At 47.6% G+C, this 23,034-nt stretch overlaps 1 protein-coding gene across 11 annotated transcripts in view; it reads right to left on the bottom strand.

The window, feature by feature from the left end:
• The window catches only part of LOC311606933 (up-regulator of cell proliferation), a 41,206-nt gene that overhangs the window by 6,293 nt on the left and 11,879 nt on the right, over nt 1–23,034 (bottom strand). For 3 of the 11 annotated variants that reach the window (XM_084798348.1, XM_084798346.1, XM_084798347.1), the window contains exons 2-5: nt 5,645–5,671; nt 5,158–5,228; nt 2,074–2,124; nt 1,836–1,874 (exon numbers count right to left, since the gene is read on the bottom strand). In XM_084798348.1, coding sequence (XP_084654474.1) covers nt 1,836–1,874; nt 2,074–2,107 — 73 coding nt within the window. In that variant the 5' untranslated portion in view covers nt 2,108–2,124; nt 5,158–5,228; nt 5,645–5,671. Of the gene's footprint in view, nt 1–1,835; nt 1,875–2,073; nt 2,125–5,157; nt 5,229–5,644; nt 5,672–17,490; nt 17,616–20,118; nt 20,369–22,531; nt 22,883–23,034 lie in introns of those variants that run through there. The other 8 variants (XM_084798349.1, XM_084798350.1, XM_084798340.1 and 5 more) reach the window with 7 other exon arrangements.

Below are 23,034 nucleotides of genomic sequence, written 5' to 3'. Positions count from 1 at the left end.
TTACAGACCCGTCTGCCTCAGGTGTGCACTGCCACACTCGCAAAGCTCTGCTACTTTAAAACAGCCTCTTTATTTAGCTCATGCTAGCCTCAGAATTGTTAGACTGTATGTGCAAACCGTCACTCTCTCTCTAATTACTTGGGTTCTGGTGGCTGTGACGGCTCTCAACTTCACGACATCTGGAATTAACACACACAAATGGAGGGCAGGTCTGTAAGGGCTTTGTTTGTTTGTTTGGTTGGTTGGTTTTGTTGGTTTTTTGTTTTTTGTTTTTTCTTAATTTGAAATGGGAAGATCCACTTCTAATCCAGATCTTTGAGGTGGAAAGACACACCTTTAATCCAGAACTCATCAGTCGGGAAGACCCACCTCCAATTTGGGCCACAGCTTCGCTGGACGCCTATATGCGGACATGGGAGGAGGCATCTTTTTGCAGCATGGCTGTTTGCTCTCACCTTGCTTGCTAGCAAGCCCATTCTTTTTTTTTTTTTCTTTCTTTTTTTCCTTCCCGAAACAGGGTTTATCTGTGTAGTCTTGGCTATCCTGGACTCACTTTGTAGACCAGGCTGGTCTCGAACTCACAACGATCCGCCAGCCTCTGCTGGGATTAAAGGCATGTGCCACCAAGCCCAGCTAAACCCATTTTTTTCACTGGCATTAGAGCTGACTTTCTTGGAATTCCAACTTACGCTGAAGACCAGTGGACATCCAGCCTCATAGACTGAACAACTACTTCTGTTCATAGCCAGAAGTAGCTGTTCATATATATATAATTTTAAAGTTTTGTTTTTATGTTACTGTATGGGTATTTTGCCTGTGTGTACACACACACACACACACACACACACACACACACACACACACACACACACACACGCATGTACCCATGCACGTGCAGTGTCCAGAAAGGCCAGAAGAGGGCACCACATCCTTCTGGGACTGGAGTACCAACAGAGCTATTAGCCACCAAGTGAGTGCTGGAAGCCAAAGCCAGGTCCTCTGCAGGAGCAACAAGTGCGCTTAACCCTGAGCCATCCCTCCATCCTCAAGTAAAAGTAATGCTAAGGATAAATAAGAGAAGAAGTACACAGGAAGGCTGTGCTGTGGCAGAGGTTCTACACAGCTGTTACTTGGGTTTCCCTGGTATGACCAAACAAAGCCAGAGAGATACCACAACCACTGCTGCTGAAGCAGCAGCAGCATCAAAGCAACTTGGGAAACGTACGCACACACACACTCACCGCAATACGCACCGGCACACCCCCATTCTATACATGTACCCCTACCAGGCCCTTGGCCCTTGGGGACCATTCAGCAGCTCTGGTGGAAGTCTGCCAGTGTGCAAAGGAAGCTGTTGCTAGACTTTCTAATCTATATAGCTGGGCTTCGAGTCACTTCAGGAACTGGTTAACTCACGGTGGCGGTGCAGGTAAGCTAAAGGAAGCACTGGTTACTCCAGTTAGTAAGCGCCCGGTAGCTTTGTTTTTAGAACACAATAGTTCATGAAGGGGCAATGGACAAGAGGAGGCTAACTAGGGTCAAATGACTGTGTGACTTGGCACAGTCGGGCTTGAGAACCAGCTGCCCACACGGTACTCTCCCTCCAATAGAACACAAGGCCGAAAAAGAAAGAGAAATGTGGCTGAGCGTGGTGGCGCACACCTTTGATCCCAGCATTCAGGAGGCAGAGGCAGGAGGATCGCTGTGAGTTCAAGGTCAGCCTGGTCTGCAAAGTGAATCTACAACAGCCAGGGCTACCCAGAGAAACCCTGTCTCTAAAAACCAAAATAATAATAATAAAAATAATAATGATGATAATAATAAAAGACGTGTACCTGTTGGGAAGTCATTGTCCTGAGCCTCGTTTGTACCATCTACGAGAAAAAGCAAAGGAAAAATAAAGGGGAGTAATCTAATAATGTACACTTGACTGACAAGACATAAGTCAAAATTGTAATTCCTTACAATCAGAACAATATAAAACATAAAACCATCTAATCCCAGTTTTTTCCACTTTTCATTTACGCTCTCATCTTCCCCGGCCCGGTTTGTCCTACATCCCATAGTTTCTACCTCCACAGTGGAACCCGCAGTCATCTCCTTCCATTTCTCTCCATTCCAAATCTGGAAAGAAAGAACACGGCGTTTCACCCCATCAGCAGGCCGAGGCTTTCTGTGAAGAAGTCTGAGCGCGGCTCGTGACTGTCCGCACTACAGACTGAGCACTGCTCAAATACTCAGGACTACAAATGTCTCCAGCTCAGACTCTGGAATGAACCAAGTTTAAAAAACCAAAGGCTGGAAATATAGCTACAGATCTAATATTTTTTTATTCTATCAACCTTATAATTTCTTTACAAGTAATAAAATAAACCTGTTTCTCTGTCTGTCTGTCTGTTTGTTTGAGACAGGGTTTCTCTGTGTAGCCCTGGTTGTCCTGGAACTCACTCTGTAGAACAGGCTGGCCTTGAACTCACAGAGATCCACCTGCCTCTGCCTCTGCCTCCTAAGTGCTAGGATTAACCTAACATTTTAAACTGTCTTTTCTGATGATGTTTTCTGAAGGTAAGAAAACAAGAGGGTGAGGCTTTGGAAACAGGGTAATGTGGACAATGACACAAAAGAATCCATCAATCAAACCACAATGCCCAGCAATTAAAGGTCTTACAGTTAAAATAAGATACTAGGGGGAAATTTTTCCTAAGAATTCAAAATGTAGTGTGAAAAGAAAAAAAATAACTAAAGAAGAAAATAAGAGCCAAGTACAGGAGCTGGAGAGACGGCTCAGAGATTAAGAGCACTTAATGCTCTTGCAGGGGACCTAGGTTCAATTTCCAACAGCTACATGGAGGCCCGTAACCATCTGTCACCCCAGTTCCAGGTGATCCAGTGCCCTCCTGTGGCTTCTGTGGGCACTGCACACGTGTAGTTTACAGACATACAAACAGGCAAAACACTCATACATACAACTTTTTGGTTTTGTTTGTTTGTTGTATTTTGTTTTGTGTTTCGAGACAGGGTCTCTCTGTGTAGCCTTGGCTGTCCTGGACTCACTTTGTAGACCAGGCTGGCCTCGAACTCACAGCGATCCACCTGCCTCTGCCTCCCGAGTGCTGGGATTAAAGGCGTGCGCCACCACGCCTGGCCTTTGTTTGTTTATTTTTAAGACACGGTCTATGTAGCTCTTGTTGCCCTAGAATTTACTATGTAAGTTAGGCTGGCCTTGATCTCACAGAGTTCAAGGTTAAGTCTATTTGCCTCTTCTTCCTGAGAGCTGGGGTAACAGATGTGTAACACTACACAGGGATGGTAATTTTTCAGAGGAAGGTATAACGGAACATGTCTGCAATCCCAGGCAACGCATCAGGAAGGGAACAGGTTAAAGGGCTGACTGGGCTACATGGAGTTTCAGACCAGTAGGTACAGGCAACTCAACAAGCATGTCTTTAAGACAAACAAAAAAGGGCTGGAGAGGAGACTCAGTAAGAGCACTCACTGCCTGCTCTTCCGAAGGACCTGGGTTCAATTCCCAGCACCCACATGGCAGCTCACAACTGTCTGTAACTCCAAGATCTGACATCCTCACACCAATGTACATAGATTAAAGTTAAATAAAAAAAAAAAAGACAGACCAAAAAAAAGGTGCAGGCCTGGGAGGGCATGGGGGTGAGGGGATGAGTGTGACTCAGTGATAAGCCCTACATACCAGATCTTACTGGGCACAAGGGCTGTGTGTGGCCCCGGCTCTACCATGGAACTCACATGCTGTAAGAATTGTTCCCATGGGTGGGGGGGAGGGCGGGGATTGGGGACGACGACTCAAAGTGGAGCACTAAAGCATTTTCACTGAAACCATTGACCTCTCCCTCCGATTACTAAAGCACCCAACAAATACTCAGTAGTTTGCCATCGAGATGTAGGACATTTGTTACTGAGCAGTAATGAACATCGATCACCTTACACTTCGCGACTGTTAGTACTGCTGAGAGTACAGACCAAAGGTGGTCCACTGCCTCACACCACACCCGACAAATTAACTTAAAATAGGCAATCTAATGTAAGGCCTAAAATCACAAAACTCTTAGAAGACATGTAAGTAAATCTTCATAACCTTTCTTAGATGTGATACTAAAAACATAGTTGACAAAAGCGAAGGAAGTTTCACTGTGTATCAAAGGACCGTATCAAAAGGGTGGTATCAGGCAGCACAACGGCCCGGACCTTTAACCTCAGCACTCAGAAGCAAAACAGGGAAGACTCTGTGAGTCTGCAGCAAGCCTGACCAGCAGGGGAAGTTCCAAGCCACTCAAGAGTTATTTACTGAGAGCTTATCTTTAAAAAAAAAAATAACAAAGCCGGGTGTGGTGGCGCATGCCTTTAATCCCAGCACTCGGGAGGCAGAGGCAGGTGGATCACTGTGAGTTCGAGGCCAGCCTGGTCTACAAAGTGAGTCCAAGACGGCCAAGGCTACACCGAGAAACCCTCTCTCAAAAAAAAATAAATAAATAAATAAAATAAAAAAATAAAAAAAACAATAACAAAAGCAAACAAGAGGACTGGAGAGATGGCTCAGCGGTTAAGAGCACTGACTGCTGTTGCCGAGGTCCGGAGTTCAATTCCCAGCAACCACATGGTGGCTCACAGCCATCAATAATGAGATCAAGTGTCCTCTTCTGGGCTGCAGGTGTGCATGCAGGTAGAACACTGTATTCATAACATAATTAAAAAAAAAAAATAACAAAAGCAAACAAAAAACAACAAAAACACAGACCTGGAGATGAAGCTCAATGGTACAGTACTTACTACTATGCTTTGAGTCCCTGAGTTTGAGTTGCCACAACAACAACAAAATACACACACACACATACACATATGCACACACAGGGCAGGGGGAGGTGAGACGACATTTTTGCATATTATGCATCTACATCTCTGATAAAGGTCTAGTATTTATACAACTTACAGCTTTTTAACAAAAGAAACTAAGAAATAGTAATCTTTTTTATAGAAAGAAAAAGAAAAGCCTTAAGTTAGTTTCAAAGTCCACAATCTCCAGAATATATAAAGAAATACAGAATCCAGAAAAGAATATAGAATCCAGAATCCCAGCAGGCAGAAGACACCTATCTATTTCAGAAAGGCCCGCATCCACTGTACCTGCGGTCGCCACGGATGCTCGGCTGTCCGAAGGCTTTACTTCTGTGGCCACTTCTCCCAGATCTGAATGCCTGAAATTATTTCAGAAAAAAAAGAAATATCATTAAAATAATTTACTACAATTTTTACCCAATCCAACTGGCTGCATTATAAAATCTCTCAGGGAGCTTTAAAAACTATGACCGCAGGCTGCTCAAGTGGCTCGGTGGTAAGGAGCACACGCTGCTCTTCAACAAGACCTGGCGTCAGTTCTCAGCACCCCCCCCCCCACACACACACTTAAAAGAATAAAGTCTTTAGAAGCTATAGACTCTGGGTTCATCCTGGATCCATGAAGCCAGACCCTCGGGGGGCTAATCCCAGGCATCTGTGCACCTCAAGTGCCCTCTATGGCTCCAACGTACCGCCCTATGGAGACACCCTAGCCTGGAAACACCCCCATTCACACAGCTGCTGGCCACTCACAAACACACAACAACATACATACCCTTTGACCAGTAATTCCACTTCTATCCTAAGGAAAAAAAATAAGATTTAGTTACAAAGATGTTGATGTGAGCTTGATATTCAATAGCAAAAACTCTATACCTTCTAAAATCAAAGTACAGTAACAGGGAATTACAGTCCTATGCTACAACCAGCACAAAATGTTCTACAGGCTTCTTTTTATGAGCAGAGCATTCTTCAGTGAGCTATTATGGACCGACATAAAGGTACACAAATCAGTAGGGAGTAAGTTACAGAGTGATATATTGTAAATAAGATAAATTGTGTATGTTTAGAGATAGACTGAGGGGACACAGAACACATTCACTATGTGTGGTAGCGCACACCTGTAACCCCAGCACTGAGGTTGAGGCAGGAATATCTCCATTTCTAGGCCAGCCTGCTGGACATAATAAGTCCCTGTATAAAACAAATAGTGGGCAGGCCGGTGGTGGTCCACGCCTGTAATCCCAGCACTCAGGATGCAGAGGCAGGTGGATCTCTGTGAATTCGAGGACAGCCTGATCTACAGAGCAAGTTCTGGACACAGAGAAACCCCGTCTCAAAAAAACCAAAAAACAAATAGTGCCGGCAAAAAGAGGCACTCTTGTGTGTTTGTTTTCACTGCATGCGTGTGTTGTTGAGGTACAAACTCAAGGGATCTTGTCTACAAAGTGAGTCCAGGACAGCCAAGGCTACACAGAGAAACCCTGGAGAGAGAGAGAGAGAGAGAGAGAGAGAGAGAGAGAGAGAGAGAGAGAGAGAGAGAGAGAGAGAGAGAAGGCAAAGACGGGAAATTAAGGCCAGCCAGTCTATGATAAGAGGACAGCAAGAGTAGAGAAGAGACTCCCATTGCAAAAGACAACTCCTAAAAAGCTGTGCTTTTGGCCTCTACAAGTGCACTGTGGGATAAGAGTGTACACACGCACGCACACACACACACACACACACACACTTTTTTTTTTTAAAGAAAGTAAGCGAATCTGAGGGTAAGGGCTATGACTGGAAGATGAACACACAACTGCGGTAAACTGTGACCTCTGCATTCATATGCATGTGTGTGTACATGTGTGTACATGTCTATTTCCTGTGTTTACTGAATGAGCCAGCAAGCAAAGACAGAGCAGTAAGCAATGTGAACACCCAACACCTTTAATATCATCCCATGTTAAGGGAGCTAAGGGTCCTTGGAGATGCTGGCTAACCCCAGGACCGAGAGGGAGAGAAGAGAGACGTGAGCGTCTGGGCTTAGACAGTGAGGACGCTCTCTGCAAAGTCCTGGGGAATGTCTCTGGATTCGTGTGGCAGCACAAGGGACTCCCACTGGCCAAAGCTGGGGTAATAAAAGCAGGGGGGAAAATGAGATATGGAAATTAAACCCACTGAGGGCCGGAGAGGCGGCTCAGTAGGGAGGAGCACTTGACGCTTTTGCAGAGGGATTAGGTTCTGTCCCAGCACCCACATGACGATTCACAATTATGCACAGATCCAACTCCAGGGGCTCTATTCTGACACCAGACACACATGGTGCCCAGAACACACACATGCAGGCAAAACACTGATATGTACAAATAAATATTGAAAAGAAACAATCCAGGAGTGGTGGCACATGCTTCCAATCCCAGCACTCAGGAGGCAGAGGCAGGCAGATCATTGTGAGTTCACCTGGGGCCTCATAGTGAGACCTGTCTCAAAACCAACAACAATGAAAAGGAAAGAAAAAAGCTGAGCTAGCACAGTGGTGTGCGCCTTTAATCCCAGCGCTCGGGAGGCAGAGGCAGGCGGATTGCTGTGAGTTCGAGGCCAGCCTGGTCTACAAAGAGAGTCCAGGACAGGCAAGCATACACAGAGAAACCCCTGTCTCGAAAAACTTTAAAAAAAAAAAAAAGCTGAAAAAAATTATTTGTCCATATAGGTAATAAATAGCTCACAAAGGCTGGGCAGTGGTGGCGCACTCCTTTAATCCCAGCACTTGGGAGGCAGAGGCAGGCGGATCGCTGTGAGTTCAAGGCCAGCCTGGTCTACAAAGTGAGTCTCGGACAGCCAAGGCTACACAGAGACCCTGTCTCGAAAAACCAAAAAATAAAATAAAATAAATAAATAAATAAATAGCTCACAAAAGAATACGACAAGAGCAGGGGTTACAACATGAACAGTGCCACCAAGCCAGGCGTGGTGGCTCATACCTTATTTAAGCCCTGAACGTTGGAGGCAGAGGCAGGAAGAGGCAGGCTGAGCTCTGAGTTCAAAGCCAGCCTAGTCTATAGAGTGAGTTCCAGGACAGGCAGGACTACACAGAGAAATCTTGTCTCGAAAACAAACCAACAACAAAGAGTAATACCATCTTTCATCTATTGAAGTCAAAGTGGGGTCAAGTAAAAGGTTAACAAGTGCTAATGAGCTACTTGCTCAGTCTCCCCAAGTGCCAGGGAGGAAAAACCATCAATTACACCAGAGCTCAGGTGACACTTTCTGAGCTGATCCCTTAGTGTGTACCTCACCTGTTAGTGAGGACCTAACAGCCTGCAGTGTTTTGTTTGTTCAAGAAGGCAAAACTGAGGGCCGGGCAGTGGTGGTGCACGCCTTTAATCTTAGCGCTCAGGAGGCAGAGGCAGGAGGATCTTGTGAGTTCGAGACCAGCCTGGTCTACAAAGTGAGTCCAGGATGGCCAAGGCTACACAGAGAAGCCCTGTCTGAAAAAAAAAAAAAAAAAAAAAAAGGTAAAACTGGGCCATCATAACAAACCGAAAAGAATGACATTATACCAGAAGGCAAGAGATAAAGTACTTCAGTACTTCAGATGTCCACGTCATCAGACAAATGGAACATTCCAGAAACCCAAACACAACAGCTGGCCCTAGATTATATCCTGAAGAAGAAACTGTGAGGTGGAATAAAAAGGAAATGTGGGCCCAATCCACACTAACTGTGCTGTAGTTCTGTAACAGAGTGTCTTATTTCTTAGGAAACAGATAAAAAGGGCGCTTGAGGGGAAGCTGCAGGAAGCAAGAAACTTGCTCTCCCCAGCAAACTGAATATATGTGGTAGCTCAGCGTTCACTATGCTGAAAGCCTTAAACCAATATAATTTTGGAAGGTATTAGAAAAGCTCTCAAGAATGCGATTATTAAATTACAAAAGAGGCCCTGAGCTGGCAGAAGAGTCTGGTGGGGCTGCAGCTCAGGAGCTCCGCGGAGAGCATGCGTGCAGCGTGTGCAAGGTTTGCGAGCAGGACTACACAGAGAGGCCCTGCCTCAGAGGGAAAGGAATAGGGTACAGTGATGCTGTGATCAGGTCATCGAGGGGCTCAGCAAGGGGAGGCACCAGCTGCCGAGCCTGCCATCCACATGATGGAAGGGAGAACCAACCTGCCCTCTGACTTCCACATGCCTGTGTGCAATCAGGTGTACACACAAGTACACAGGCACTCATGTGCACACACACACACACACACACATATAAACACTAAATAAATAAAACAAAAAAGAAGTGTGTCTGGCTGAACATAGTTCCTCAGAACAGAAGCTACAGCCTTGGCTCAGGGGTCCAAGAACACTGCTAGGGGATCCCAGGCCACAATAAGCCAGACAACAGGTTTCTACAGCTCAGGACATTGGTCCAGCCATGTTCCAAGGCTGGACACTCCTCCCTAGAACATATATTCTGGCTAGGACTCAAGACAGGAATTTGGCCGGTCGTGGTGACACACACCTTTAACCCAGTACTCGGGAGGCAGAGGCAGGCAGATCACTGTGAGTTCGAGGCCAGCCTGGCCTACAAAGGGAGTCCAGGACAGCCAAGGCTACACACAGAAACCCTGTCTTGAAAAACCAAAAAAGGGGGCTGGAAAGATGGCTCAGGGGTTAGGAGCACTTTCTGCTCTTCCAGAGGTCCTGAGTTCAATTCCCAGCAACCACATGGTGGCTCACAACCATCTATAATAAGATCTACTGCCCTCTTCTGGTGGGAAGGCACACATACAGGCAGAATTTATATACATAATAAATATATTTTTTTAAAAAAGAAAAAAAGGGTAAATAGAAGGACCCAGAGGGTCCTAGAAATCTACAAGTAGATCATTATGACGGGCAGATCTGGGCCCAGGGGTCCTGCTCAAACTATGGCACCAGCCAAGGACAATACATGCAGTAAACTTCGAGCCCCTACCCAGATCTACCCAATGGACAGGACATTCTTCACAGTTGAGTGGAGAGTGGGGTCTGACTTTCACAGGAACTCTAGTGTCCCATATTTGACCATGTCCCCTGGATGGGGAGGCCTGGTGGCACTCAGAGGAAGGACAGCAGGCTACCAAGAAGAGACTTGATACCCTATGAGCATATACAGGGGGAGGAGGTCCCCCTCACAGTCATAGGGGAAGGGAGTAAGAGGAAAATGGGAGGGAGGGAGGAATGGGAGGATACAAGGGATGGGATAACAATTGAGATGGAATATGAATAAATTAATAAAAAATATTTTTTTAAAGGACAGGAATTTTACTCCACCCCTTTCTTTTTGTTTTTGTTTTTGTTTTGCTTTGTTTTTTGAGACAAGGTTTCTCTGTGATAGCCTTGGCTGTCCTGGACTCGCTTTGTAGACCAGGCTGGCTTCAAACTCACAGTGATTGAGTGCAGGGATTAAAGGTGTGTGCCACCACGCCTGGCTGGCTCCACCCCTTCCTATTCCACATAAGGAAACCGTAAGCAAGCAGCAGTCAAAGGATGGCCTCACAATCATGGCCAGGCGGGGGTGGCACATGCTTTTTATCTCAGCACTTGGGAGGCAGAGGCAGGTGGATCTCTGTGAGTTCGAGGCCAGCCTGGACTACAGAGGGAGTTCCAGGACAGCCAGAGCTGTTTACAGAGAAACCCTGTCTCGAAAAACAAAAAGAAAGAAAAGCAAGTGTGTTGGCAAGTTATGTACTTCACTCTTGCTTGCAAACCATGTCAAACGAGATGTCAAAACAAGGCTTATGGCCCATCACTGCTCCTCAAACAGCAGGTTTAACTGGAGGCAGAGCCAGGCTTGTAGTTAGTACCTTCTAATGCATGGCTTCACTAAACACGTGATGCCTTCTAACAGTTTAACAGACTGGTGGTGTCACTCCAAACTCTTACATTGAAGTCCTCACCCAAAGTATATTTCGACCTGAGATCAAACAAGGCTACAAGTAAACTGAGGCCTTCAAGTGATGGGACTAGTGACCTCTAAGAGGAGGTCACTCTCCCCCTGTAGACAGAAAAGCCCCACCAGAAACCAAATCTCTAGAGCCTAATCTGCTATCTCAGGATCTGTGAGAAAGTCAACAGCTGTGATTGGTGCTTATGTAGCTCCTGGATCCACACTACAAGATGGAAAGCAGTGCTCAGAGAGGTGGGCGGAGAGCTGCTCATAGCACCAGCCATGATTGGACCCACACATGAGTTAGTTTCTTTCTAGCACATTTTCTGTTTGTGATTATTTTGCAGAGTTTTTTTGCTTTTTGTTTCTTTTTTTTTTCCTTTGTGGTGCTGAGAGTTGACAAGTACAGGTGATCACAGACACACCACTCAACGCGCAGTGAGCACAGGCACACCACTCACTCAACCTACAGTGAGCACAGACACACCACTCAGCCTACAGTGACCACAGGCACACCACTCACTCAACCTACAGTGAGCACAGACACACCACTCACTCAACCTACAGTGAGCACAGACACACCACTCACTCAACCTACAGTGAGCACAGACACACCACTCACTCAACCTACAGTGAGCACAGGCACACCACTCACTCAACCTACAGTGAGCACAGGCACACCACTCACTCAACCTACAGTGAGCACAGGCACACCACTCACTCAACCTACAGTGAGCACAGGCACACCACTCACTCAACCTACAGTGAGCACAGACACACCACTCACTCAACCTACAGTGAGCACAGGCACACCACTCACTCAACCTACAGTGAGCACAGACACACCACTCACTCAACCTACAGTGAGCACAGGCACACCACTCACTCAACCTACAGTGAGCACAGGCACACCACTCACTCAACCTACAGTGAGCACAGACACACCACTCACTCAACCTACAGTGAGCACAGACACACCACTCACTCAACCTACAGTGAGCACAGACACACCACTCACTCAACCTACAGTGAGCACAGGCACACCACTCACTCAACCTACAGTGAGCACAGGCACACCACTCACTCAACCTACAGTGAGCACAGACACACCACTCACTCAACCTACAGTGAGCACAGACACACCACTCACTCAACCTACAGTGAGCACAGACACACCACTCACTCAACCTACAGTGAGCACAGGCACACCACTCACTCAACCTACAGTGAGCACAGGCACACCACTCACTCAACCTACAGTGAGCACAGGCACACCACTCACTCAACCTACAGTGAGCACAGACACACCACTCACTCAACCTACAGTGAGCACAGGCACACCACTCACTCAACCTACAGTGAGCACAGACACACCACTCACTCAACCTACAGTGAGCACAGGTGAGGACGTGTACCATTCAACCAGCAGTGGCACAAAAGAGGTGAACCACTGACAACTGTAATCACCGTAGTTTACTAACTGCTATGGATAATAAAGAACACCTCCATTTTTTAAAGTTCCCTTCCCCTTATGTCCTACATTTCCAGAAAGTGATAAGAAAGTCCAAGGTGGCCGGGCGTGGTGGCAAAGGCAGGTATATTACTGTGAGTTCAAAACCAGCCTGGTCTACAAAGTGAGTCCAGGACAGCCAAGGCTACACAGAGAAACCCTGTCTTAAAGAAACAAAAAATGAAAAAAGAAAAGAAAAAAAAAAAAGGAAGATAGTCCAAGGTTCCTCTTCTCCTTTGGTGCTAACTGAGGACTCTTATCCTAAACCAAAACAATATGCCAAGAAATTTCCTCCCTCCTCAAAGCCTCACTTTATGAGACATAAATGTTTTAAAACCCTCTGGATATATTGTGGGTTGGACTATGTGATTCTACTTGGAAACAGGATCCTTACAAGTCTAATTAGCTAAATTAAGATGAGGTCATGGCCAGGTAAGGTGGTTCACGCCTGTAATCCAAGCTCCTGGGATGCTGAAGCAGAAGGCTAAGTTTGATGCCAAACTGAACTACCTAATGAGTTCAAAGCCAGTCTGAGCTAGAGAGTAAGATTTTGACTCAAAGACAAAAACAAAAGCCAGAAGATGAGTAAGTCATGATGGGGTACAGTAGGGCTTTACTACAGGGAGAAGTCTCCTTATGAACAGAAGGAAACCAGCTGGGCGGTGGTGGTGCACGCCTTTAATCCCAGCACTCAGGAGGCAGAGGCAGGTGGATCGCTGTGAGTTCAAGGCCATCCTGGTGTATAAAGTGAGTCCAGGACAGCCAAGGCTACACAGAGAAACCCTGTCTCAAACAACAACAGCAGCAGCAAAAACAAAACAATAAACAAAAAAAGAAAAGAGGGAAACTGGACACACATGAAGGACAGCACATGCCAACCGGGTGGATACTGCAGTGACACAGAAAAGTCAGCTGTCAGCGTCCATCAGAGCTTTAAAGCCTCCATAACGGTGAGAATAAACATCTTCCAGGCACCTCTCCGTAGTTGCTGTAGAGCAGTTTCCCTGCCAGACTGAAACCTCCCATATTGGAGGTAAACTTCTTAAGACATTGGTTGTAAAAGGAAAATAAAAGGAGGATCCTCTGGGGCCAGGTGGACTGGTGACCCATCTTTCAGAAAAGCTCCCTTAAGACAGAAAATAAACAACTCAAAATAGCTACAAGATGTCCCTGAACCTGACCGGATTCACTTGGCTCCTCCCTCCCAAGAGCAAACAGCCGACTGCTGAGAGTCACTCTGGAGGAGTCAAGCTGCGCAGAAGGTTCCTAGACAAGTCCAGCAGCATGGAAGAAGGAGGGAGCAGCCCAGCTTCCTGTTGAGCCTCCTGGCCCTGTGCAGAGCTGTCACCATGCTTAGATGAACTTTGGTGATGCAGCTGTCTGAGTCATTTCTGCTCCTAGAAGTAATCTCTCACCTATACTCTATAAGTAACCCCAACAAAACTCACAGGGCCATCCAATGGGACTCCCATGTGTGTTGCCTCTCCCCAGGAAAAGTCTATCACATAACAGTAACGCGCTGTGACACCAGCCACAGGGGACTAGCACAGTGTATGAGTGGCTCCACAGCTGGGTCACCTCATCCACCTCAATCTTCACAGCTTTCTCTCCATGTGTTTTATTTTTCTCCGCTTCATATAAAAACACTGGCCATACTACCCAGGAGCCCACGCTAACCCTGTGTAAGACTTTATTTTAACTAATCACAGCTACAAGGATTCCATTTCCAAAGTCAGGTTCACAGTGGCTCCGGCTTCAGCACAGCGCATTGGGAGGATATTACTCAGCGTATGACAGGATCTAAGTAAGCTAGGGCTGGTGCAGTCATCCGTGTGTCTTATTTCCTCTAGATTGAGACAGTCCCTCCTGGAGGGACGGGACGCTCACAAGACGCAGAAAGCCCAAGGGCTCTCCCCAAGCTACAAAAGCACTAAGCTGCAGCCCCAAGATGGCTCAGCCAGTAAAGTACCTGCCACGCAAGCATGAGGAGCCCCCGCATCGGGGTGAAAATGAGGCACACCTGCGATGCACACACATCTGTAACTGCTGCACTTTGGGAGCAGAGACGGGCAGGTCCCTGGGTGCACTGGCTAAGCAGCCTAGCACAATCCAAGTGCACCAGGCTCAGTTAGATAGGTACCCCAACTTAGTAAGAGGCAGCAAAAAGTGAGTAAGAGGGCTGGAGAGATGGCTCCGAGTGAAAACCTTATACACTCTTCTAGAGCATGGGTAGCTCACAACTAACTTCAGAACCAGGGGACCCTGCTTTTCTAGCCTCTTTGGGCGCTGTACTCGTGCACAAACCCATGCTCTACCATACATAATATCTCATGATTAAAAACTAAAACAAAAAATTAAGGGCTGGAGAGATGGCTCAGTGGTTATAAGTACTGACCGCTCTTCCAGAGGTCCTGAGTTCAATTCCCAGCAACCACATGGTGGCTCACAACCATCCATAATGTGATCTGATGCCCTCTTCTGACCTACAGGTGTACATGCAGGCAGAGCACTGTATACATAATAATAAATAAATAAATCTCTTTTAAAAATAGAAAAAAAATTAACAAATTAAAAATTAAGTGATTAAAGAGACATCCAACATGGACAGCTGGTCTCCACACACACGTGTACACACCACACAAACACGAACACACATACTAAGTAAGTAAGATAAAGGGCAAATGAGATGGCTCCGCACATAACGGTGCTTGCTATCAAGCATGATGTGGCCTGAGCTCCATCCCTCGGACTCATATAGCAGAAGGAGAGAGGTGACTCCCACAAGTTGTCCTCGGGCCTCTACCTGTGCCCTGTGGCATGCACCCTCCCACCACCACACACATACACATATGCATACATGCATATATACATACAGAAACACAAAATAAATAAAGATAAAAGCAGTAGCCATGGAGCCGCATGCAAACTGTGCAGGGTGCTGCAGGGGTGCAGCTTCATGAATCGCCTCGCGTGCTGTGGTGGGTCTCTCAGTGACACAGCTGCTTTTGAATCACCCATGTTCCTGGAATGAACTCAATCAACTTGAGTGGAGCTGTCTCTTTAGCCTGTCCACTAGGCGCATGCCTGAAACTCTGGCCTTGGAGGGAAGTGAGAGGCTGAAATAGGCAGATCCTGAAGTCCACTGCCCGGCCTAGATGAATGGATGAAGTTAAGGTTCAGTGAAAGATCTTGTCTCAAAAAATAAAAGTAAAGAACAACTGAAGAAAGACAGTCATCATCAACCATGGGCCTCCACATGCAACAGACCACACACACACACACACACACACACACACACACACACACATTTTGGACCAAGTTTTACTTTAACGCTTTGGTAGGCCTGATTTCCTTATCTGTGGGAAGGGAACAGTAATAGCACGCACTGCATAGCTTGCTATGAAGATTAGTTGGCAGTCAAAAGACTAGAACAGCTGGGCGTGGTGGCACAGGGAGGCAGAGGTAGTCGGATCGCTGTGAGTTCGAGGCCAGCCTGGTCTACAAAGCAGGTCCAGGTCATCCAAGGCTACACTGAGAAACCCTGTCTCAAAAAAAAACCAAAAATAAATGAATGAATAAAAGACTAGAACAGGGCCTGATGAAACACTGTTGGAAGTGGGCCGGATCTAAATTTAAGAACACTCCCTGGACTGGAAAGTCCCTGACTCAGACAGTCTGGTTTGTTTCTAGGCACAGAGAGGTCAACAGCAGGCCTGATGACGAGAACACCCCAGCCTACACTACCCTCGACAGATTCATGGAGCCAGTGCAAAGCCCAGGTGCTGAAGGTGCAACCAACCCCGCTCCTTACGCAGAGGTCAGAGGTCATGGCAGCGCCTGTGCAACAAGGTGTCCCTGCTGGATTTCCCCCCAATGCATGGTAAATCTTTGTGTCTCTCCTCTTTCCCCAATCCTCAGTATCTGGCCCAGTCAGACCAGGCCAGACCCCAGCAGGCAAAGCAAGCCCTTCCACTCTCACAGAGGCTGGGCTGACTAGCTTTCTAGACAGGAAGGGCAAAAGACTAAAATAAAGCCTCAGGTACTTTTTAGTGTCCAGCAAATGTTAGGGCAACTGCTTTCTGCTGCTGAAAATTCTGAGGAGTGGGGATGTCCTGGGGGAGAGAGCGGAAGTAGACACAAGTTTTCCAGTTGAGGTGCAATCCTCAGTGAGCAAGACGAGAACCGAGGTGACAGTAAGGATGAGAGGAGGGAAGACAGCAGGAGCAGAGAAATGACAAGGGAGAGGAAGAAAAAGGGAGAAATAGGGGAGGCAGAGGGAGCTGAAGGGACGGCTCGCTGGCTAAGAGCATGGGGCAGCCTGCAACCACTTAACTCCAGTTGCGGGGGATCTAACGCTCTCTTCCGACCTCCCTATGGTGCAATGCCAGGCAAACATTTATACAATAAATATTTAAAAATAAAAAACAGACAGAGAAGAGTTGGAGAGATGGCTCATCATTAAGAGCACTGGCTGCTCTTCCAGAAGTCCCGAGTTCGATCCTAGCAACCACATGGTGGCTCACAACCATCCAAACTGGGATCTGATGCCCTCTTCTGGCCTACAGGTGTGCATGCAGAGCACTCATATGTAAAATAAATAAATACATCTTTTAGGAAGGGGGGGGGTGGGGAAAAAAACCCCTACTTAGTTAGTAGGTTCCCTCCTTCCCAGGCACCAGCCTTGGGTCCTATCTACTGCTCACTCCCCCGACCCTGATGCCACATTCCTGCCTGTACCAGGTTTCCTCATCCCAGCCCCACGCAGCCATGGCGCCTCATCCTCTCCAACTTGCCACCTCTGACATGTACATCCTTTTCTTCTCCCTCAGCCTGAACAGTTTCCTTCCCAGCGTGTATGACAGTCTCATCCCAAACCAAACGCTGAGTAGGAATTCCCTTTCATGCAAATCAAGTGTTACTGTGGGGCGTGGGTGCTTAGATTCAAGGTTACAAACCAGATTGGACAATCCGGGTCTGGATATTACTGAGGAAACACAAGGGGCCATGGAAGAGGCTTCCTACTTCCTGGGGAGGCTTATCATATTTGTGGAGGTATATAAGGAACTCGGAATCAACAACAAGAGGAAAAAAGTGCCATCTACAGAATACTGTGGTGGTAGCAATTTTAAAATGGCCAAGATCTCCAAGCAGGAAAGCCAAACCTTTTGGGGGAGGAATAAGGTCTCAATGTGTGGCCCTGATTAGCTTGGAACTCACGTTGTAGACCAGTCTGGCCTCAAACTCTCAGAGATCCACCTGCTTCTGTATCCAGAGTGCTGGGATTAGAGATGTGTCACCACAGTTTGGCAGAAAGGCCAGTTCTTTGTATCTGCATCTCTGGGGAACAGATGGGCAGTATTACCACAGACAAAATTAACTGAATACTATAACACAGAATTTGACATAACTATCAAAATTTAGGTATCTATTTCTTTTGGTCATAGAAAGAGTTTCAAGACCTATTGTTAGCCAGGCGTGATGGCTCGTGCCTTTAGTCCTAGAAGAGGCAGGGGAGAATTTCTGAGCTCAGGGATAGCTTGATCTGTAGAGTGAGCTCCAGGATAGCAAGAGCTACACAGAGAAACCCTTTCTTGAAGAGAAAGGGGGAAAAGATGAATTGTTGGCCAAATGAAGCAGGTGCAGAACAGTCTGACAATACGACCACTCTTAGGCTTCTATGTACAGACTGAAAGGAAGGCCTGGGTAGCAAAGGCCTGCATTCCTAGATAATCCAGAGCTGATAACAGGGAGATCACAAGTTCAAGGCCTGCCTAAGCTACAGAGTGAGTTCAAGGCTAGCCTGGACCAGTTGTGAGCCCCTGTCTCAATAAAAATTATAAATAAACAAAGAAATAAATAAGTAAATAATAAAAAAGTAAAAAGACACCTCAGTAAGATATACTTCAGAGATAGAGGGCTTACTTAGCTTTCTTGGGTTTGATCCCCAGAACGTCGCTCCAAAAAACAAAACAAAATAAAACAGCAACGAACACAAACCCAAATGAGGTACAAGGAGACATCTGATTTCATCTGTAAGGCTGTTTAAGTGTAACAGACTCCACAAAATACAACACACACACCCCCTATAGTTCACTTTTGTGGCTAACTGTAGACTAAAAATATAAATAAATAAATAAACGCTAAGTTCCAAAGTTCATACTGTTCTTAACAGTATAAAAGTCTCCTGCTTCCAGTCCAGTCACACCCAGGACATGAATCATCCCCTTTGCTAGCATATCTGTGGTGTATGTCACCAACCTGTTAGTCACTTAAAAATCTTCCTGGTTACCAGGTCAACTGTCACAGTATCAACAGCTGGTGTTCAAGTGACTCTTATTTTACTAATGGCCCCAATTACAAACTGTTATTACAGTAAATTTTATGAATGTTCTATTTTTATTACTAGTTGTTAATTTACAAATTAAACATTATCATACAAGTGAGTATATATATAGTAAAACACTGTATACGAGAAATTTGCTAGGAGCTGGGGAGATGGCTCAGGGGTTACGAGTTAAGAGCATTTACTGCTCTTACAGAAGACCCGGATTCAAGTCTCAGCACCACAACTGTCTGTAACTCTAGTTGTAGGGGATCTGAAGCTCTCTTCAGACTTGTTAGGCATGCATGTGGTAGACGTACATACACGCAGGCAAAACATTATACACATAAATGAACCTAAAAAGAACATTTTTCAAAGGCTTGCTGTATTAGCTGGCTGCAGTAGTGCATGTCTGTAATCCTAGAACTTGGGAGGTAGAGGCAGGAGAATCAGGACTTCAGGGCCATCCTCAGTAACACAGTGAGTCTGAGGCCAGCCCAGCCTACACGAGGCCCTATTTCAAATAGCTTGACATTAGCCACAGTTTCAGACATTTGCTGGCTGTCTTGAAAGAAACCGTCTCAAGATAACAGGGAAGCTGACACTAGTATTTTAAGGGGAGACGCTCTTGTAAAGGATGTTTGTGTGCTAACTTGTTCAATTCCAGAACTTATATAGAGGTGGGAGAAAAGAACACACCCTGCCCCAACACACACACACACACACACACACACACACACACACACACACACACAAATAAACAATATCTATAAAAGGAAGCTTTTATGAATCAGGGAGTTGCCGGGCGTGGTGGCGCACGCCTTTAATCCTAGCACTCAAGAGGCAGAGGCAGGTGGATCGCTGTGATTTCGAGGTCAGCCTGGTCTACAATGTGAGTCCAGGACAGGCAAGGCTACAAAGAGAAACCCTGTCTCAAAAAACAAAAGGAGAAGAAGAAGGAGGAGGAGGAGGAGGAGGAGGAGGAGGAAGAGGAAGAGGAAGAGGAAGAGGAGGAAGAGGAGGAGGAGGAGGAAGAGGGGGAGGAGGAAGAGGGGGAGAATCAGGGAATTCAGACTGGGTGGCTGCAATATTGTTAAGAGTGAGACTACTTTCCAAAATACAGTGAGTAGAGTGCAGGGTGAAGGGCAGTAATCCCAGCATTCCAGAGGCTGAGCTGGATCATAAACTCCAGGTCTGCCTGGGCCGCATCGTCATACCTAGTCTTGATCCCAACAACAGCAAGGTTTCACTTCCAGGACAGTACCTACCACACTGCACACAACGTCAAGGAACACAAAGACCCCTAGAAACCTGTGTGTGAATAGCGAGTCGCCAGCTAAGCCCACAGAAGCAGGCATGACAATGCAGAAGATGTGTGTTGATCAGAGATGGACTCCAGAGCCCGAGGAGACCCCACCCATCTAAGAGACGTCCCCTGTCAAGGCAGCAAGATGTAGGCGGGTGGGACCTCCACAGGGGTAAAGAAAGACCTGGAGAGAGGAAGGCCGCAGAGAGCTACCTACCATTCCTTCGGGCAGGAGGCACGCGTATGCACTGTTAAAAGTCCAACGTTCATCTTTATTTTAAGACAGGTTCTCCTGGATTCCAAGCTGACCTCTTCTAAGAGGATGAACTTGACCTTCTGATCCTCCTGCCTCTACTTTAGAGTGCTAGAGTTGCAGGCCTTAGCCACCAGGCCTAGCTTACGTGGTGCTGCCGCCTGAACTGAAAGGGCGTTTGACTAGGCTGCCGGGACAGCAGTGAGACCTGGTAGGTGAGCTCTGTGCTGTCTCCCCTCCCCTCCCCCTCCCCTTCCGCATGGCTGTCACCAGGGCTCTTCCAGAGCTGTAGTGAGCTGACTGGCAGAGCCCTTCAGCGGCAGGCCAAGAGCCCACAGTCCCTGCCTCCTCTACTGGTCAGCATCCCACTTAGTTCAAGACACCGTGGACTATGGGTCATTCCTCAAACACATCTTTTCTTTGACAGCATGCTTCGCACATCTGTGAGGTCCTCAGAACAGGTTAAGAGTTTTTATTTCCTCCCTAGCTCTATCATCCTATCTCCGAGACTGCCACTTAGCATCGGGTTTAGAGACACGCCCTCCAGCCTCGCTCGCTCCACTTCGGCCATATATCGCTCTGCATTTGTCCTCTAGCTCACCTAATGACAACAGCTGGAGGCAGGTCCATCTCTGTTAGTTTAAGGGCCCAGGTCAGCCATGGCTACATTAGCCAGGCCCTAGCTTGAAAAATAAATAAAATAAAATAAAAACCAGGCAGGAGGCAGCTAGCTGAGTGACAGGGGAGGAATCCCAGGAGGCATTTCCCTCACCTACCAGAGAAGCCCACAAGCCAGGATACTTGGGAATATATCTAGGGATGCGAACAGCAGTCACTAAGTGCATGCGTATCAAAGTAAGCAAGCATGTGAGACAGTTTTCTCCCTATCAGTTTTGTTATTAGACACCCCTTAGGAGATTACTATACACCCCAAATTAACTGGGTCACTCAAACTAGAACCACAAATATTAAATTCACCTACTGTACAGACCGTGGTTCAGGCATTACTGGCCTAGAGAACTGTTAATCCAATAGGAGGCCCTCCTCTGACCCGTGCCTGCAAAGCTAAGACACAGAGTGTGTTATGATTTCTTACAAGCGTAATAGCAGCCACCAAAAGGCTCAACCACTTTCATGGCGGCTTCCAAGAGGCCCTAACAGGCAGGGCAAGAATGCAGAGGGACCTTGAACCTCGGGGCCCATCAGCCTGGCCTTCCCAGGATGGGTCCCTGTTTATTCCCCTTATGAGATCAAAGTACTGGATACCCAGCTGCCAGTGCGAAAGGCCTGGTTCCAGAAGTGCCTGCTCACCGTCGAGCCTAGACAGGCATTCGGCAGGTGGAAAGTGCCATGACCTGGGTGCTGCCTGCAGCCATGGATCAAGTTCAGATTGCTTCATTCACCTTCATTCAGACCACTGACCAGAGGCAAGCCACTGCACAGCGCAGGGGAGACCGCCTTTGCGGGAGCATAACTTCTACTTGCTCCCCCCCCAAAAGTCCTCCTGCACCTGTAAGCCCTCTAACCGCAAAGACAGACCCAGTCCTGCTGGGTCTAATATCCTCTGATGGAGCGCAGTCAAAAAAGACGTTTACCAACTAAAGCTATGACCTTGAGACCCATTTTCCTCTCTGTGACATAAAAGCATTAGTCTAATTATGTCATTTCAGATCTCATAAGTAGTAAAAAACCAAATCAAATGAAAGTAAGAAACTGCTGAGAAAACGAGCAAAAATACAAACTATATGTGTCACTATGTTTTCCTGGGAAAGAACATTACTTAAGAGAGAGAGAACACGCTAGGAAAGAGCTAACACCAGAACAAGTGTAGCCATCCCACAGAAGCTCCCCCCACCCAAACACTGGCAGGGCCTCGGATTCCGGATCCGCTTTCTGACTCTGGACAAGGGTCCAGTCCAGCTGAGTCCCCCTTGGCCTGACATTGTGGGACATCCTAGGGCTGCCCTAACGGCAGTGAACCCCAAGCATCAACTTCCAACGCAAGCAAGTCCAAACGCCAGAAACACACGTCAGGCCTGCTAAGCCGCTCTGCGGCCTCAGCCTGAGACCTAGGACCCCGAGTCCTCTCCCGCCGCGTCCTCCTGCCCTGCTACAGGATCTGGCTCCCCGGCTCCCTGGCCACGATCCGCGCTGTCCCGGCTGGTCCTACCCGCGGCCCTACCGGGAGACCCTGGCCCGGCCACGACCGCCCAAGGTCGGCGGGGGAGGCTGCGGGTCGTGGCCAGGCACCAGGCGGGACAGAGTCACCCGGGGTCGCCTGAAGCCGAGGGGGCACCAGGTTGCGGACTCGCACAGCTAGCTCAGCCAGCCCCTCGCCCAACAGGCGCCCCCCGCGGAGCCGAAGCGCCTCACTCACCCCGGCGACGCCATGAGCGCAGCGGCCTGGGCGCTCCCGCCTCCTCCGCTGCTTGCGCGGCGCGGCTGCCGCTGGGCGCCGGGGAGGGGCCTGCAGGCCGCCCCCGCCCGCTCCGCTAGGGCGTCGGGCGCCGTGGGCCGAGCTCCCGGTGCAGGGCAGGCGGGCGCCTGGGGCGAGGGAGAGGACACCCCGGGCCAGGAGGACTCGCCACAGCTGCCGCGAGCCCAGCCCGCTGCCTGGAGGCTGGAACTCACCTGCAGAGCAAGACCTGCCCTGGGGTCACTGACTTGGCTGCAAGACCTAACCAGCCGCATTCTGATGTTAATTTTAGTAAGAAAAGCACCTTCTCTACCTCTGGTGTGTAAAATGTTATTGCTGTGGTAAAGGAAAGCCATGTCTTTCCTGCTACTAGTTAGCTGCGGTGTCTGGGTGGAAAGGTTGGCCTCTGAGCTGGCTACCCTTCACATTGTTTTACCTAGAAATAAAGAGTTTAGAACTTGTGC

The sequence above is a fragment of the Acomys minous genome (genome assembly GCF_964271855.1).
Source record: "Acomys minous genome assembly, chromosome: 10".
Classification (NCBI taxonomy): Eukaryota; Metazoa; Chordata; class Mammalia; order Rodentia; family Muridae; genus Acomys; species Acomys minous.
The sequence above is the reverse complement of the archived record's forward strand: the minus strand, read 5'-3'. Positions and strand labels throughout refer to the sequence as shown.